Source organism: Gavia stellata, chromosome 20 (genome assembly GCF_030936135.1).
Source record: "Gavia stellata isolate bGavSte3 chromosome 20, bGavSte3.hap2, whole genome shotgun sequence".
NCBI lineage: Eukaryota > Metazoa > Chordata > Aves > Gaviiformes > Gaviidae > Gavia > Gavia stellata.
In genome coordinates this window covers 5,628,145-5,645,186 of record NC_082613.1, presented here as the reverse complement: position 1 = coordinate 5,645,186, position 17,042 = coordinate 5,628,145, and the positions used below count along the sequence as shown (strand labels likewise).

The 17,042-nt window shown below is 37.5% G+C and overlaps 1 protein-coding gene across 3 annotated transcripts in view; it reads right to left on the bottom strand.

Moving 5' to 3' along the window:
• The window catches only part of PRELID3B (PRELI domain containing 3B), an 88,260-nt gene that overhangs the window by 5,370 nt on the left and 65,848 nt on the right, over positions 1–17,042 (bottom strand). For all 3 annotated transcript variants that reach the window (XM_059827439.1, XM_059827437.1, XM_059827438.1), the window contains one exon: positions 10,210–10,304. In XM_059827439.1, coding sequence (XP_059683422.1) covers positions 10,210–10,286 — 77 coding nt within the window. In that variant the 5' untranslated portion in view covers positions 10,287–10,304. The remainder of the gene's footprint in view (positions 1–10,209; positions 10,305–17,042) is intronic.

Sequence of the window (17,042 nt, the reverse complement as noted above, 5' to 3'; positions counted from 1 at the left end):
GACAGCATTTCATGGACAGAACTCTCAACCAGTGAGCGACTGTTATGTACTCATAACTGCACAGTAATGGCCTCACTGTAAGAGGCAGAGAGGGAAATTTCCTAGAAACAGGTTACCTCACACAGTGAAATTTCTGCATCTTTCTGCAGTGGCAGAAATCCTAGCCAGTCTGTGGAAAGACTCAAATTCAGTGAACATTGCCGTGCATTCTTGTTGTTCACACTGAACGTCAAATACAGAAGCTATTACAGAGAGAAGCTACTATTTAATGATAAACTACCAGATTCTGTCAGTAGCAAATACTTAAGTGAGAGCTGTTAAGAGAATAAATTTTTGCTGGAGAGGTCTATCTTGATCTTATTTCTCCTGACTCTTCCACCTCATGGGACTATTCCTAAACATTGTTAACATGCTAGTAATCTGTCATAGTGTACAAAGTTATTTCTGGAAGATTGCAAGTCAGTTCTAAATCCATTGTAGTCTTAATACTCACTGAGTGATTTTTGCAACTGGAGAATTTTGCAAAGGGTGTTAAAAATGCTTAGCATTTTGAGAGGTCTCAGAATGCAATACGTAGTATGGAAGATGGTGACCCTTAAATAGACTTTGGCAATTCAGCAGATACCCACCTCCTAGCCATTAGGCCATCTGTAGCCTCTCATCAGTTTTTTCTGTAAAAGAAATGTTGACTACTGAGAGCAAAGCAAAACGATATCTCCAAGAAGGAAGCGTGCCAACATATGGTGCAGATTAGGACCTAGATCTCAACAGTTCTTGCTCATACAAACGTCAGTTTATTTTAACAGGAGTTTTGTTCAAGCAAGTTTCTGTATTTGAGTGATATCAAGGGCTGAACTACTTATAAACCTGTCTTCTAAGAGGAATAATAAAATTATAAATAATAAAGCCAGGCTTTAGGAAAATAAAATACTCAATTGTAACTGCAGAGGAAAAAGTTGCACATCCTAAATGTTAGAATTTTTTACATTGGTGATGTTACATTTTTATGACCAAGAATTTAATACTATAAAATTCAATATCTTTTCCCCTATATGTTGACAGTATCTGTCTAGTAATTGAAATCAAAGAAAACATTCTTTCAGTTAAGTCTGTCCAGTCCCAGGTATTACCAAGATGATCATTAAGGACCATAATGCACGTCTACAAAAAAACATAAAAATCTGTGGAAGCCCATGGTGAGATTATATAGTTCATATGTATCTTTCAGGGGCTGTTTGCTTATAACTCTGCTAAATGCAACTGATGCATGAAGTGGGCCTTGTGATTATATGCTCCATATAGATTTTGGCAGAGCAATCTCCTTGGCATGACTAAGAAAGATTTGAAATTGCTCTCGGAATTGTGTGTGAAAGTACTGAGGTTCCAATGAATTTATCTGCAAAACAAGACATTATGATTTTGTATTTTCAGACCCATGTTTGCCAGCAGGGAGGTGTGAGTTGTTCCCTTTAAGCAGCCTCATAAATATATCCATCATTTTGATTGAAAAGCATGAATGTCAGGAAATAGCTCACAAACCAAAAGTCACTTTATCTCCAGCATTAGGTCCAGATCATTCATGCACTCCATAATGGCTACCAAACCCCCAGACTGTCAAACCCACCAGGTTTAGACAATTGTGGTTTTAGCTTTCCGTAAGAAAAATACAGGTATTGCATCACACTTAGAAAAGCAAACACCACCCTGGTTCAAAGCCGTGATCCCAGAGATCAACTATACCACGCCGCAGTACAAAACATCACTAAATTCTAAACTGAAAAGGGTTTGGTGACAATGGCAGTGATTCAAGCTGCACTTCTGAATGAAATGAATGCAGGTCAGAAGTGGCATTCGTAATGGATCACCACAACCAAATTTTACAGTGGTAAGATTGCAGATGACTGATACAGTGATGAGTAAGTGGGGAAAGTTCCGTATTTAACTGCTGCACTTCCTTGCAATAGGCAGGATATGACCTCTGGTTGCTCGCCCTGCCTCATGTATCACAACACTTCACAGTTTTCAAATTACACCTGAGGCAAGTTTACTATTTCATACACTTAAGAAAAATGTATTTGGTAGTGTATTTTTTCCCCTGTCATATTCTGAAATATAGCTAACTCTACAATAATACTGCACTAGTTCCTTGATCTGGAATTAAAAGTTTTGATGTGTGTGAAATACTGGTGTACGCAGGCAGTGTTAATGAAAACCATCCGAAGGTCTTGCTCTTTTCTTGAGCTCGAGAAACAAGTTCCCACTCCCTTTGTCAGTCTGGCAGTTGTAGTGGCAGAAGACTTAAATTATCGATGTTTTCTTTTCCAGACATACCTCTTCAATGACTTTCAGTATACAATTCTTAATGAATACCCCAGCTATAAACACTCTTTCACCATCAGCTGTCAATTCAGTATTTGAGGCTGTTAGCATTTGGCTGTATTTTCCTGTATGTACTTCTTAAAAAAGCTTTGTTGGACAGCAAAGCTCTCTTTTCAGTGCTTCAAGAATTAGCTCTTTAGTGCCTTGCAAGTCATACATCTCTGTATGAAAAGGTCACCTCAAATTGTACTTTTAATAACCCAATACCCTTTTTTTCCCCGAAAGAAAGCACAGCAATATCTCAGTGTAGGATAGTACCAACTCCTCCAGTTTTTGCTCATACTTTAATAGGAGTTTTGTTGAAGTAATTTTGATCATTCCAGATTTCTGATTAGTATCAGGAGGAGACACCAATGGAGAAATGCCACCACTATGCAATGTATCACATCCTGAAAACATGGTGTTAGTTACAAATGAGTTTACATGATGATAGATTTACTAGGCCACGACAGAGTTCAAACTGTATAATGGATTAGCATTCAGATGCTTCAGTGCATCTCCTTCTCTCTTTAGAGAAACATAGATGGAATAAAAATATTTCCTCTTCAATACTGAAAATGTAGTTTTATCGAAATAACAAGCATTCTTTACCAGTTTTTTCTCCTCTGCATGGCGTTAGCAGTTCCACTGCTGATGTTAAGTCCTAACAGCTGCTTCCCACTGCTTCAGCAAGCTGGTCTCCCACTCCAAAACCTTTCACCTTCCTTCTTCATAACTGATGTAGTCCCAAATTCCTTGTCACAGCTAAGGTCTGGACTCAACCATCTGACCCAGGGCAGAGGGAAGGGACAGGAATGCAGCAAACAGCTTTTAAGACCACTGAGCTGTATACTATCTTAAAGCTACCTGCCTCAATCAAGGTAGCTGCACCGTCAAACTACACTCTATACAACTGATTTCTCAACTTCTGTCAAAGCTGTTTAAGCTGGCTGGAGCAGATGCCATCTGAGGTCACTTACTCCCATTCTTGAGCTGCTACTCATATTGCACTGGAACGGCTGTTCATATGGCCAGGATGAGTGCTATAAGGGAACAATGCAGCTGAATTTCTGTTTTCTGCACTGTGAACCATAAATGGAACTGAAAAATCACGGAAAGGCTGTGCTAGTATTGCAGAGGAGGCAGTGAGGTTGCAAGAGCAAGTGGTCACGGCTAATTAAGCCCTGCTGTGTACCCCCCAGAATGCCTACTGGAATCATAGCTTGGTTTTAGCTAGACATTCAACAGTTTTCTAAGTTCAATGCATTTGTTCTTCATCCACTAACAAATACTGACTTGGTATTTGTTAGTATCATGCAATTTGGTTGAACCCAAAATAAAACACAGACCACTGTAAGACAGCCAAATGCCTGTATTTGTTTCTATACTTTATCAGTCAACCAGGAAAGTGGTTTGGAATCATAGAATCATTTAGGTTGGAAAAGACCTTCAAGATCATCAAGTCCAACTGTAAACCTAACACTGCCAAGTCCACCACTAAACCACGTCCCTAAGCGCCTCATCCACAGTCTTCTAAATAACTCCAGGGATGGTGACTCAACCACTTCCCTGGGCAGCCTGTTCCAACGTCTGACAACCCTTTTGGTGAAGAAGTTTTTCCTAATATCCAATCTAAACCTCCCCTGGCGCCTTTTTTTTTTTTTTTTTTAATCCTTTAGTATTTAGGGCTCTTCCTCCCTCAGTCTGAAGAAAAATCAGATTATAGAAATAGCCAATAAATCCCTTTCCCCTAATCCCCCATGTTCTGGTGAAAATGGCTGTCAAGTTGCATATGAAATGCAAATAAAAATTTTTACAGATTCTCATTTTCTGTCATAAGACTAATACCTATCATCCCCTAAGAAGAGACGAAATAGCAGTAACCATATCAACTTTCAGAGAAAAGATTCATTTATATATATTTTTATTCAGAAATAAGGTTGAATCGATTCATGCCTTCTGTGTGGAAAAACCGCAAGAGGGGGCTAGATTTCCATGAGGTTCTCCACGTGAAGACCTGTTGCTTGTTATTCCATCAGCGGGAAAGGACTCCACCGTCTTACAGGCAAACTCACCTCGAAGCATCCCCATGTCCAAGAATTGCCATATGAAAGAGGACAAGATCCCTCCTCTGATCCTGCGTCCCAGCAGCAGCCACTCTCAAAGGGCTGCCCACCCCTAAATCCAGAGCATATTTTTCTGCAGAAATAAATTGCTCCCCTGCTTCCATGTTATAATGTGATCTAGACAGAAATTCCTTGCTGGAAACAAACCAGAAAGATACGTTCAGGCCCTTGTTTTCAGTACTTCAAAAATTTTAATGAAAACTCAACATAAAAGCCGTGAGATATCCTCAAATAAAAAAAATAAAGGTCCCTTCTATGTCCTCTAGTTAAGCCTGGTTAATTTGGCAGAAACTTAGACCTACAAAAAAGACCTGACTTGCCACTGGACCAGTTTACTGATGTTACTGGCTGCTCAGCTGCATGACTCCAGCAGCAGAAAAATGGAGGAGACAGGAACATACGGCTACAAACAGTCCTTTTGACAACAGCATGATCTTAGATCGGTTTAAGTCGTTTCTGAAAGTATAGCCTAAGTGGCCCTGCACATATGCACCATAGTACTTTACACCACAGGAAAGTGCTACCCCTGCAACATGCTAGTGATTTATACTCATCTTCTGCTAGTAAAAGAATAAAAGGGACTGTAATTGGCCATCTGATCTCTAACATAGGTAACCTACAATGAATAATAAACGTACATATCCAAAAATCCATTGCTTCTGCCAGTGCCTTCCCAAAAGGACTGAAAAAAACCCAGAAGTTTTCAAGTAACGTATATCTTCATGCATCTTTGTATGCTCACCCTCAACAGTTGCCTTCATCACAAGGACAAGTGAAATACAGGCAGCAGGAATCCTGTGAGACTCTAAAGATTCAGAACATTTGGTTGCCTGGCCAGAAAGTTTCCAAACCACTTTTTTATGCCAGGAATTTAAATCATATGTAATCCTATGGAATGGAAATAAAGGACAGAGAAGTCAGTTGCTTATGGGGCAATCTCAAACCCAGACTTGCACGACTTGATTCTATGTACTATTGCTCACGGACACATCTAATTGTAGAAACGAAATGCAGTGAGTGCAAACCACAACATAGAAGTTTGTCTCAGACAGCTTTTCTTGTCTTTTTGGGGAAAAAAGGATGACACAAAATGCAGCGTCTATCATGAGAATTATTCATTCTTAGCTGCCATATTCTATTTCCTGTATCATAAAAAAGGGGAGAAATACTTTCTTCCTTCTTATGACTAAAACCGATAAGGTACTAACTATTTTCCACAGATTTATATGCAGATTCAGAATTTCTTTTCCACTATTGATTGCATAAAAGGGTTCTTCCTGGAGTTTCTTAATGTCTATTATTTTTCTACCGCTTAAATCTTTCATATATATGTGTACATGCACAACTGTTACAAAGGCTGTAGTCAAAAAGTGCTGCTGATCTCTAGCATGGTGATACAGGGAGCTAAAAAAAAAGGGATGTAATTTCTTAACAATACTATTGCAAACCTATTTCCTGTTTCAAAATTATGCTCATTTCCTTTTCAGACACGTTTAAAACAGTCTGGCTCCCAAAATAATTTCTAAGCTCTAAAATAACATATGATCTTTTGAAAGCCATCTGAGATTTGTTTGTGGGAAGGAGGTGTCCATACTGGTATTTCCACTTACTCAATGAAGCAGTCAAATTACTAACTCATCAACATTATTTACCAGGTTGCATAAATTACTTCAACACTGGACAATTATAGCAAACGTGGTTTGGTCACGATTTACTGAGAGTCAACAAATCCCTCTGTAAGGGTGACAGCAAACGAACAGAACAACAGCACACCCTTCTCTCACAAGGCTGCAGATCTGTCAACTCTCTCTGTCAGCTTTTTATCATCTACAACGATTGGCTGCACTTTGGATAGGCACCCGCCCTACAGAAAAGGCTAAGTTTAGAAGGAAGTCACACACACTTCTTTTGTGCACCTTTTACACACTAACACATTTGCTCTGCTCACTATCTACACAAAGAGTTGCATACACAAGTCACAGGACTTTGCTGTCTATGCCAGAAAGGTTGCATCAAGAAACCTAGAAGGGGTGAAAATTACATTTAATGAACTCACAAATATTTATTCACGCAAATTTAGGTGTCAAGAACCTGCTATGACAAATATATAATAAATTCCTAAAAATCAACAGACGGGTAATTTTTAACAAATAGGTCTAAAAAAGTAGCTGTAAAAGTATATATGGTAAGTATGTAGCTACTAGGAAGAGGGAACTTTTGAATAACTGATAATATAGCAGTACTTCGAAAAGCCTTTTGAGAATCTAATGAGGCAGAAAGTTGAAATTATTTCAGTGAATGAGTAGTGTCAATGGTCTTACATTATCCATGCTGAAAAGCTTTCAGAGCATCTTATTGATTAGGTTTGTAATCATAGCTGAAAAATGCAGCTATTTTCTCTCTTATGTATGATCTTTTCGTTCTTGTAATCATAAAGCTAAAATCATATTCAACTTTGTTTAGCATGAGGCTGACCTCATCCATTGCTAAAAGGCGGGCAAAACCATTTTGCCTTTTCATTTGAACAGGTATCTGAATCTTCTCGATCCAGTCAAAAAAGAGCCAGTGCTACCAAGGTGATTCTTTTTTAACAATCTTTCTGAAGCAGTCAACTTGAATGCATTGTTTGAGAATTGTTTTTAAAGAAACATCGTCATTTTTTTTCTATTCATAAGCATCTGATTCCTGCACCAAAGGACTGTCCTGAGCTAAAACAAACACCACTCACAATCAGCGGAATATGCTGGATTACATGTGTTGTCTATGTATCCCACCCTCTATACATGATGCCTCACATGCTCAAGAACAGTCTTTTAGACTTCAATTTCCAGAAGTCCACATTTATGATGAAGAAGGTTTTCTTTCCTTTGCAGATACTCGTCACCACATACGCAATTCTACTACATAACTCTCAGTGACATCATTTAAATAAAGCATGTACAATGTCTCAGGTAAAGGCAGACTGAGATTTCAAGGCAGAAAAACCTGAGAAAAATCCAGAGGGCAAGCTTCTACTACCATGTGCATTAAATGTCAGATAAGAGTGTTTGGTACTTTAACTATGGAAATAGTGAAGTATGCCCAGGATAGCATTCATAGGATGCAATTTAGTAAGCTCTTAACAGAAAGTGATGCATATTTCAAAAAGATTTAAAGTAGTCTTTGGTGGAAGAGAGAATGGCCTCTTTGTTTTGACCATGGAATTGACTTTTCTTGGAGAAGCTCTGAAAGGCAGAGTTGCAGTCAGAAACTATATATGAAAGAGATGTATAGTAGATGATAAATCTTCCATCAGATTCTACCCTGGATCTCCCATACTACCCACAGAGGGAATGACACACCCCAGAGAACCCCTTTGTAAATTTACAGGATATTCTGACCAAATGTCACAGCATCAGTAAGCAAATTAATTTACTATTCCACTCACACTTGAAGTCATTCTTAACAAGTGAAAAATGAAAAAATTGTGGTAAGATCTTCAGAAACCTGTGGCCATCTGCTGTGACATAATAGCATGGTGTATGAATTGCTGATTGATGATACGGCCACACTGCTGCTAAAACACACTCATTTTTAGCTAATTGACGCTAAGAACATCGAGGAGAGATTGAATTTTTGTTACCTAGAATTTAATGTTTCTGCCTTCCCCAAATAACCCCCACACCTTGAAAGAAAACCCCAAACCCCACCAAGTTACTCCCCCTGCCAAAAAAAAAAAAAAAAAAAAGAAAATTCAAACCCAGACATTACCCTCGTTTCAGAATATTTGGTTTAAGTTAGGGTATATTAAAAATGTGCATTTAATAGAATGATCTGGCACTAGCCCTGGCACAAACATTTGATTTTCAGATCCCTTTTATTTTATTATTCTGCCATAAGATGTCCTAACAGGCTTAAAGCTGCACACCTTCAGAGTACTGTTGCCTCATATGCAAAACTGGCCGAATACCTTCCTTATCAAGCATGTGATACATCTACCGCAGTTGTGAAACATACTGTCTAACACTGTCTACGCTAACTAGGCTCTAATACTGTTTATATAATTTGAATGCAAATAATTATTTTTCTTATCAGCTTTCTCCCCCACCTGACAACATACAAAATGTGAAAAATAAATGTACCCACAATCACACACAGCTGGCCATCTCATTGCCTCATCATTAGCATACTGGCTACTCTTAAGGTCAGGTCTTCCACCTGCTATCTGTGGTGTTTTGTTTTAACATACTCAAATTGCCATAGTGAAATGATATCCATATCATAGAGGTGCCCTTGTATTTATGTTTTGCAGCAGAGGTCTTAAACAGGCAGCACATGGCCCTTAAATGGCTTTTGGCTAGTGAATGATTTGGTTTCAATGTAAAAACTGACTCAAAATTTGTAACAAGGTGTGTGCTGTATGACTCGTTAGAACCATGAATTTGACTTTTTTTTTTTTTTTTTTAAATTGTGCGATTTCTTTGACTTCCATAGTTTAGGGCGTTTGATTACGGCTATACAAACAGTTCCATCTTGTCTGTGTCATTAGTGGGAGCAGCAGCTGCCACTGGGTGTTTGACTTAAGTGCAGATACACGACGGTATAAGTCCATGGATGCAATATGACTATTCTGTTGTCTGGGAAACAGTCTCTTAAACTCTGCATAATATGACAGTTACCAGCCAGATAATGTTTTTTCTTGCAAGCATCACAAATGTACATGTGATCAAGTAGGCAGATGATAATCACATGTTATCACCCACAACTCATGAGCAAGCACAGTAACAGCACAATTAAAGACAAAACCACATATTTTAAAGTACTTTGCAATTGCTGATAATTTCGTGTTGTTTGGAAATAATCATGCTTCTCCCCTACAACTGATCCTTTTTTAATTCTAAAGACAACAACATTTCATATAAAACCACACCATGCTATCAAACATTTGTTGAATGCAACTTTCTAATGTAAAACCTTGATGAACCAGCAATGACAGGTAGTGGTCACAACATATTACATGTTAAATCACAAACATAGAGTTATATATTCACTCATGGTCTTCAGACCTTGCTCCTGTATCCAAAATTTATATAAAGCTCTTTGTTTCAGAAATCCTGTATTCGATCAGCTATCTTTTGACATGGTTTAAAGAAACTGCAACCTGGAAATAAAAGTTGAGAATTCTTCATACACAAACTACTACATGAAAGTGGCTACTTAGTTATCAGTGCTGACATCTTAACTATCACAGAGGCAATTATCAGATCAATTATAAATCAAGCAGTCTTGAGATACCTCTAGCTTACATCTGTCAGTGGCTGACCACAGAGCTATGATGAAGGCAAGCCATTAAATCATTTTTGTTCAAATTTTTGTGGGCCAGAGAACACGTAGATCCTGGATTTAAGTCTATTTATGCTGTCCTTAGTACTGGGATTGTATCTGCCACCTCTTTGGGAGGGAGAGGATCCCATCTCAGCAATCAAGAGTGCAAGACCTCATCTCCAGGACTACAGTCCTTGGATCTTTAACAGTAACAGCAACTTAAGGCTCAGTCCCAACCTTCTCAGCTGGGCTTGACAGCAGGAATTCCCAACTCCAAGCTGAGAAAACATTCTGGTGTTTGGGTGGAACTGACAATCCACAGAGAGACAGCTGGCCTGAAAGTCAAAAATTGCATCAGAAAATGGCCCTTCTCCTTCTGGTGATGAGACACTCTGACAGTTCAAAAGTTTTGATATCTTACCAGGCCAGTGGTAGCTTCCTGTTTGTAGCTTCACTGAAAATACATCTTTTCCAAGTAGTCTTCTGAGGGTTTTTCATGAGTGTGTGTCATCCAACCTAAGGGATAAATTATAAAAGAAATAAAAAATATTAATCAAATAGGAGAGTTTAAGATGGAAACATAAGGCAAGTATCCTCTATGCAAATAAAATAATAGAATACTCTTCATGTACAGTTGGGACAAAAGTATTTTATTTCACGGCATTCTCTAATAAATGTTTTAAACTAATAAACAGATTCCATAAAATGCACATTAATATAGAAATAATAGATTTGCATTTAGGAAAAATAAAAATCAAAATCAAAGGCATCAAGATGGTGTGATCAAAATTAAGTGGCAGAGCCCAGCTAGATGAAATGCCTAAATCCGCACTGTACTGTAACCACTATCTGACACTTACTACAGGCTATGGATTTTTTTTTTTATATACTTGATTGTGAGATATTTTAGCACGTAAGGAAAATGGAAGGAGTATGTGGGAAAACGTATCAACTTGGAAAACGTGTCATTCTGGAAGTCCTGCAGAAGAACTCCACTACATTCTCTAGAACTGTCCTGATCCGAAGTCAAACACAATTAACAGGTTGTACAAGCCTGGTACATACAGAATAAGAAAATTTTAGTAAAATTTATGCAACAACTTAGAGGGGATCTAAGAATTTAGTAAGTATTACAAGTACATATGAGCTGCTACAAATGCATTTACAGAACAGGACTTGAAGCATTGCACTTTACAAAGAATACTGAGATAATGTCATCACAGCCTTAACTCCTACCTGCGCATGTAGTATACCTGCACAATCATACGCTTGTTTTTCTCCATACTGTTACATCTTATTCTGTACCAAGGATGGAGAGTGTTCAGTGTACACAACAGTTCTTAGATATGGAATTTAGGCATAGAAACTCAGACTCTCCTAGGTCTTCCACACCTCCCCTGCCCCCAGTTATTGTTATTAATTTGTGCAGCTTCATTAGTGATGATTAGTTAGAGAGCACTTTGGGAGACAAAAGCTTTTTCACCATCATACTACCTACACTTAATGCAATGCTGAAACTAAGCTGTACAGTAAGCTGTCTGCAACTTAGTGTTTCAGCAAGAATAAGTAAAGGAATAAACAACATGTATATATGAAAAACATGTTAAATTCAAAGCACTGAGAAAGCATCAAACGTACCATAGTATGATTAAGCCAACTTGGATTAATGCCATCCATCTCTTCAGGATATATATACGTTCTCTGTTACACACGTATAGTCCAAAATGTTAATAGCCACAAACTGAAGTTAAAAATATTTTAAAAAGGAATAAATATTTGCAAAAAGTACTTCTAACTTGACTAGCCTTCTCACAAAACAACCATTTAAAATGTAATTTTTCATATCTACTTCTTGCATAGTGTACATTAAAGCACTTTCTTACTAGCTGCCTCAATTTATTTTTTTCTCTAAACCTGAGCCATTTAAGAACTACTTCAAGTCGCTGCACAAGTAAATAATATTTATATCAATTCTACTGCACTAAATCAATAGGATATGCATTGTTTTTCCAGAAGGTTAATGACTAATAAGATGGCAAAATTTGAGTTTGACCTTCTTGGTTAGTGTCAATGTATGGCTTTCATGCTCAGAAATAAGAAGAGTTTTTATACACGCTTTCTACTGCTGACAAATTCCAAGCATACAGCAGCTCTCTGAAATACATAAAATACTGTAAAACAGTAATTATTAGAAATCAAGGTCTATAAAAAGGTAAGATGAAGAGTATAGGAGCTACAGCAGCTTTTCTTTTTCATCAAGGTATGCATACTGTGTATCTTCTGAGTAAGGAGTTCCCAAATGTACAGTGGTATGAGTACCACAGGAACAGAAAAAAGAAATACCGTCTGAACAGCTGAACACTCCCCTGAGCATATGGACACAAACAGGGACTGATGCTGCCAGATACATTAGCAATGAAAGCAGCAGGCAAGGCGAGTTCTAAATAAAACTACAATATTAATAAAAAACCTCCACAAAGCTTCATTAAACACAGAACTTGTGTTTAATGTATCAGAAGTATGTTCCATAATGTACCAGTATCAGAAGCAACTAAAACTTATTTAATTTGGTTACTGCAAAATCAGTGTTTGTTCCTTTTATAAATGTGTATTTCAGTGTGTCATATATATCTTAATCCTTGCTGATATATTTAAAATTACAGTAGTACTTTCAAAACCATCGGAACACTCATACAAGGGATCTGCACAAATTTAAACAAAAGTTAACTACACCTACCTGTAAGAAAAACCCTTCTTTAGAAAAGTGATGGTGAATATTCTTTTTAGTTCAATAATTATTCATCTGATTATTTAAATAATTGTGAGGATCAAAACCATGAAAAAACAGTCTGCAGAATTAGGACTTAGGCAAACCTCAGATGTTGAATCTCTTCTGTGCTCACTTAGAAAAGACTTTCTTCAAAAAGTAATTCCTATCTCATCTACAAGTAGGCTTTTTTTTAAGGCCTCTCTTGAGAGTATGGTATGTCATCTGTTTTTTAATTACTGTATTTTGTTGGTGCCTCTTAGAGAATCTGGTCAGCATGGGCATGCATTCCAAAAACCACAACATTAAAAAATAAATACATACTAAAAAAAACCAAACAAACCTCAAACACTCACAATTTTTGGAAGATGAACAAAATGGGATTATACCTGTCAGCTTTGTTAGTTAACTTGAGCACATCAATTTATTCTGTCTTTTCAGAAATAGTATGAGAAAGCACTGAGAGCTCTGACAGTTCATAGAGACTACTTACTAAGCCAACAGGGAATACTGGCACTGCGAAAATGGAATCTTTCACAGGTAACAATCTGGATAACAAACTCTTCTCTTTCGCAGTTGTGAATATAAGAACAAAATAAGTGACGACACATATCCCAAACAACAAAGCTTGCAGAATCTAAACAGTTAAAGAAAGTATTAAGAAGAAGTTGGTTTTTTTTCAGTACTTTATTTTTGCTGTATTGATTTTCCAAGGGAAAAATGGGAAAGTACCTAGCAATTGCTTGTCCTAGAAATAACTGATACTCCTTTTCACTTGACTAACTTCTACTTAAACATTTTTCAGGTTTTGGCACATTTATTTACTAATATTAGAGAGGCTGTAAATATTTTGAAGGAAAAAAATATCATCTTCTGTGTTGATGTCTTAATTGGCCCATCACATATCCCGAAAGTGGAAGGCCCATAAGTTTCCCACCGACTGAGAGTTTTCCTGCGTGTTTAGCGTTGGCCTATGAGCTGCACCAGCCCCGGCAGCTCCTCATTTCTGTGACTGCGCTCTCAGACTGCAGACAGTCCTGTCTGTGCCCAGAGCAGTGCGAGGTCTACTTTGAAAACCTTTTTGGGGGTGGAGATTCGATGGACTAGTTTTCAATGTTCTTTAAGCTCAATTCAAGAACACATTCTTTAGTAGTTTGGTTTAGGAAAGAAAAAGTGGCTAAGGAGTCAAATTCAAGGCTAAATTAGAAGGATATAACAAAAATATTACTCCATTTAAATGACGATAAGAATATTGCTGAGGTATCATTGCATCACTGGCTTTATGAGGGGAAATTAGCTGGGTTTCAAAACTGACATGTTTCTGAGTAGTTTTTATTTTCCTGCTTTGCTGAAGCTCAGTGGAGGTCCTTGGATTTTGCCAATGAATTCATTATGTTTGGTTGTTTCTTTATACATGTTAAAATGCTATCAATAGTTGATATCTTTTCAGTTTTTCAGTGTTAGGAAGTGTTGCCATTACAAGCCATAATAACTAATAAATTTTGGGTAGGAATAAAGAGGTAGGATATAACCTTCTTGGTACAGATGATTTTGATTAAAAAAAAAAGATAAAGAGATAAAAGATAAAGGTAAGAAGTGTGCATTTACAGTCTTAAATTGCAGTAACTAAATAGTATAATCAATATAATTAGCCAGGAAATTATTTACATCTGACAAGTTAAGTGATGAATGACCACTAACTCAAATAAAACCTTCTAATCGTGTCACAGATTCTTCAATGGCTTTATTCAAGAAAATTAAGAAATACTTATGCCCACAGAACGCTAGTGAAATGAGTGAGTAGTAGTATCTCAGATGTTACAAATATGAAAATGTTGAGGAGATTTTCTCAAAGCTTTAGGATCAGCTAAGGACTCAATTCCCAGGAAAAAATTAGTGGGAGTTGAGCTTCCAACTCACATTTATCTTTTTCAAGATCTGTTTTAGATGGCTTTTCCAAGACAAAAGAATGGTTCATCTGTGATTAAAATTTAAGAATTCACAGTTTCCAGTTCAGTCAACTAAGCCACATTTTCTCACTGAACTTTCTTATGTTTTTCTCTTTCATTTCCACACATGCATGCACATAGGATGTGTGTGCAAAGGAGTCCTTGCACAGAACACATGGCTTAAAAATTTGCTTTCCTGAAGTAGTTTTACTAATTATTGTTGGGGTTGACAGACCATCTTTTTCCCCAAACCTTTGCAGATGCTAGAGATTTGGAAATGTAAGTAGTTATTGAAAGGGCACTGTAATTTTAATATACATTTTGTTCTAATGCTGTATTTTTAATTTGGAGCAGCCTTGAGGTGTTTATTAAATTGCTAAATACTTCAGAGACTTAGTTTTTATTAAAATGAATCCTGAAAGTATAGTTTAGTAATGGATCTTTACAAACACAATAATTGAAATATATAACATGAGGACAGCTTTTAAGATGACTGTTTCCATAACAGCACACTACAGTAAGGTCCACAGTGGCACAGGGTACTGTTTCTATGGTAATAGAATGTCTTGGCCTCAAGGGTGCACAGAAATCCATTATGAAAAGTAGGAACTAATATTTTAGATGAAAGGCACTTCTTTGTTTATTCTTGTCTGTGTCTAGCCACTTGTCACCTTTTTCTTATACCTAGGTTGTAAACTTTTTAGGTTGGTGACTCTGTTTAGCCTGTTTTTCTAAAGAAATTGGTGATATCTAGTCAGTTGGTTAATTTTAATCAAGTTAGACTGCGGGACTGATATATGTCTACTGAGTGTGACTCAGTAGACAGAGTGCAGAAACCCAGAGTGGTGACACGACTGGTACGAAGTCCATATGGTGAATTCAGTTGCTTTCTGTTTGTCCTGCTGCTTGGCCAGGCAGCCACAACTGGGGATGCCTCCTAATTAGGGGATACGGGACAAGCTGTGCTGAGTCTGAGGACAGGAGGAAATGGAGATACCAGAAAGGAAGCGTAAGGGTATAGAATATGCATTTATGGTGCTTTGCAGACACTTTAAATAGGCAAGTAAATTGTAACAAATAAATTATAAGTGTTACAAGATGGCATGGTAACAATTTCAGCATGGTGGGAGTGTGCATACAGACAGATAGACAGACAGACACGCAGATCAGCCTGTCTAGGAGTTTCAGTTTTTGTCTTCAGAAAACGTGAGTTATGCCCCTGCTAAGTATACCAGTTCTTAGCAACACTGGTGCTGTCAATTTGTTTTTTTCATGTTCTTGTATCCAGAGCGTGCTAGATATTTGACTGTAAAAATTCTCCCAGATTATTCTTCTGGGGTCAAATTTAGAAAGGATCAATAATATGTTAGATGGTGGTGTTAACACTTAGCAGATTCACAATAGAACCTCTGCACTTCTTTGCAGGTGCCCATCAGAAATTAAAACTAATAGAGCTAAAAAGCAGACTATTTTCAGTAATTTCAGCTCATATTTTGTGCCAAGATTAAGGCATTTTGGGACAGGTGTTTGGAAATGCAGCTTGTGCCAAATAGATGCTCATTCAGTACAGACATGGTCAGGGAAACTTCCAATTAATAGGTAACTGTCACATTTCATTGCGGTTATGTAAAGAATCTGTAGCAACTTGTAAGAGAAGAACAGGCTAAATCTCCACAGTTTTGCATATAACTTGTCAGCATGGAGAGAAAAACCACATTTAAATATAACAGATTGCCCATTCCTGCTAAGAACTCAATGACTTAAGTCAGAGTACCATGTATAGAGTCTGAGTCTGGGTGCAGTGAGTGTTCAGATGCTGAAGGCTTTTTTTAGCATGCACCCAATATTTCAGGAGAAGGAGATAACAAATGTTACGAGCTGAAAAACTGCTGATACAGTTTTGGTGTCTGCTTTTGAAAATCGGAGCCATTAAGGGTGTCAATAAATTACAGAAAGTCATGGTAATCCAATTACTGCTATTTTAAAACACTAAGGTTCCTTTGTAGCTATGGAAACAAAAATGCAGACATTAATGAGCAAGGGGGAAAAAAAACCCTGGTGTTTCCTTGACAACAGATAAAAGCATAGCTCCATGAAACCCAAAGGAGAGAATGACAGAAATACCTTCTACCATGACATACAACTGAAATACAAGTCCAGTGCAATAATATACTTCACTCCACCAAGAAGCTACAACTCTTTTCACATGACCACTTCCCACCTTTATACTGAAGTTATCCAGTAGCATGAGGCATTCTGTATGTTTCATTGATCATCTTCATGAGGGTAAGAATTAAAATGGCATGTTAAAGCCTGTGGTAAGAGCTGGAACACTTTTGTGGCATGCACGGAGCAGATGAGTGTTGTATATAGCATGCTGAATGAACTTTACGGACAACAGGCATGAGATGTAAACAGCAGGAGCCAACCCTGAGACTGACCTACTGCTTTGCAGTGTGGATGTGACTAGCGTGCTCTACAGAAAGCTAACCATGGGCAGAGTGGACACTACTATTTTACACCCAGGTGTTGAAGAGC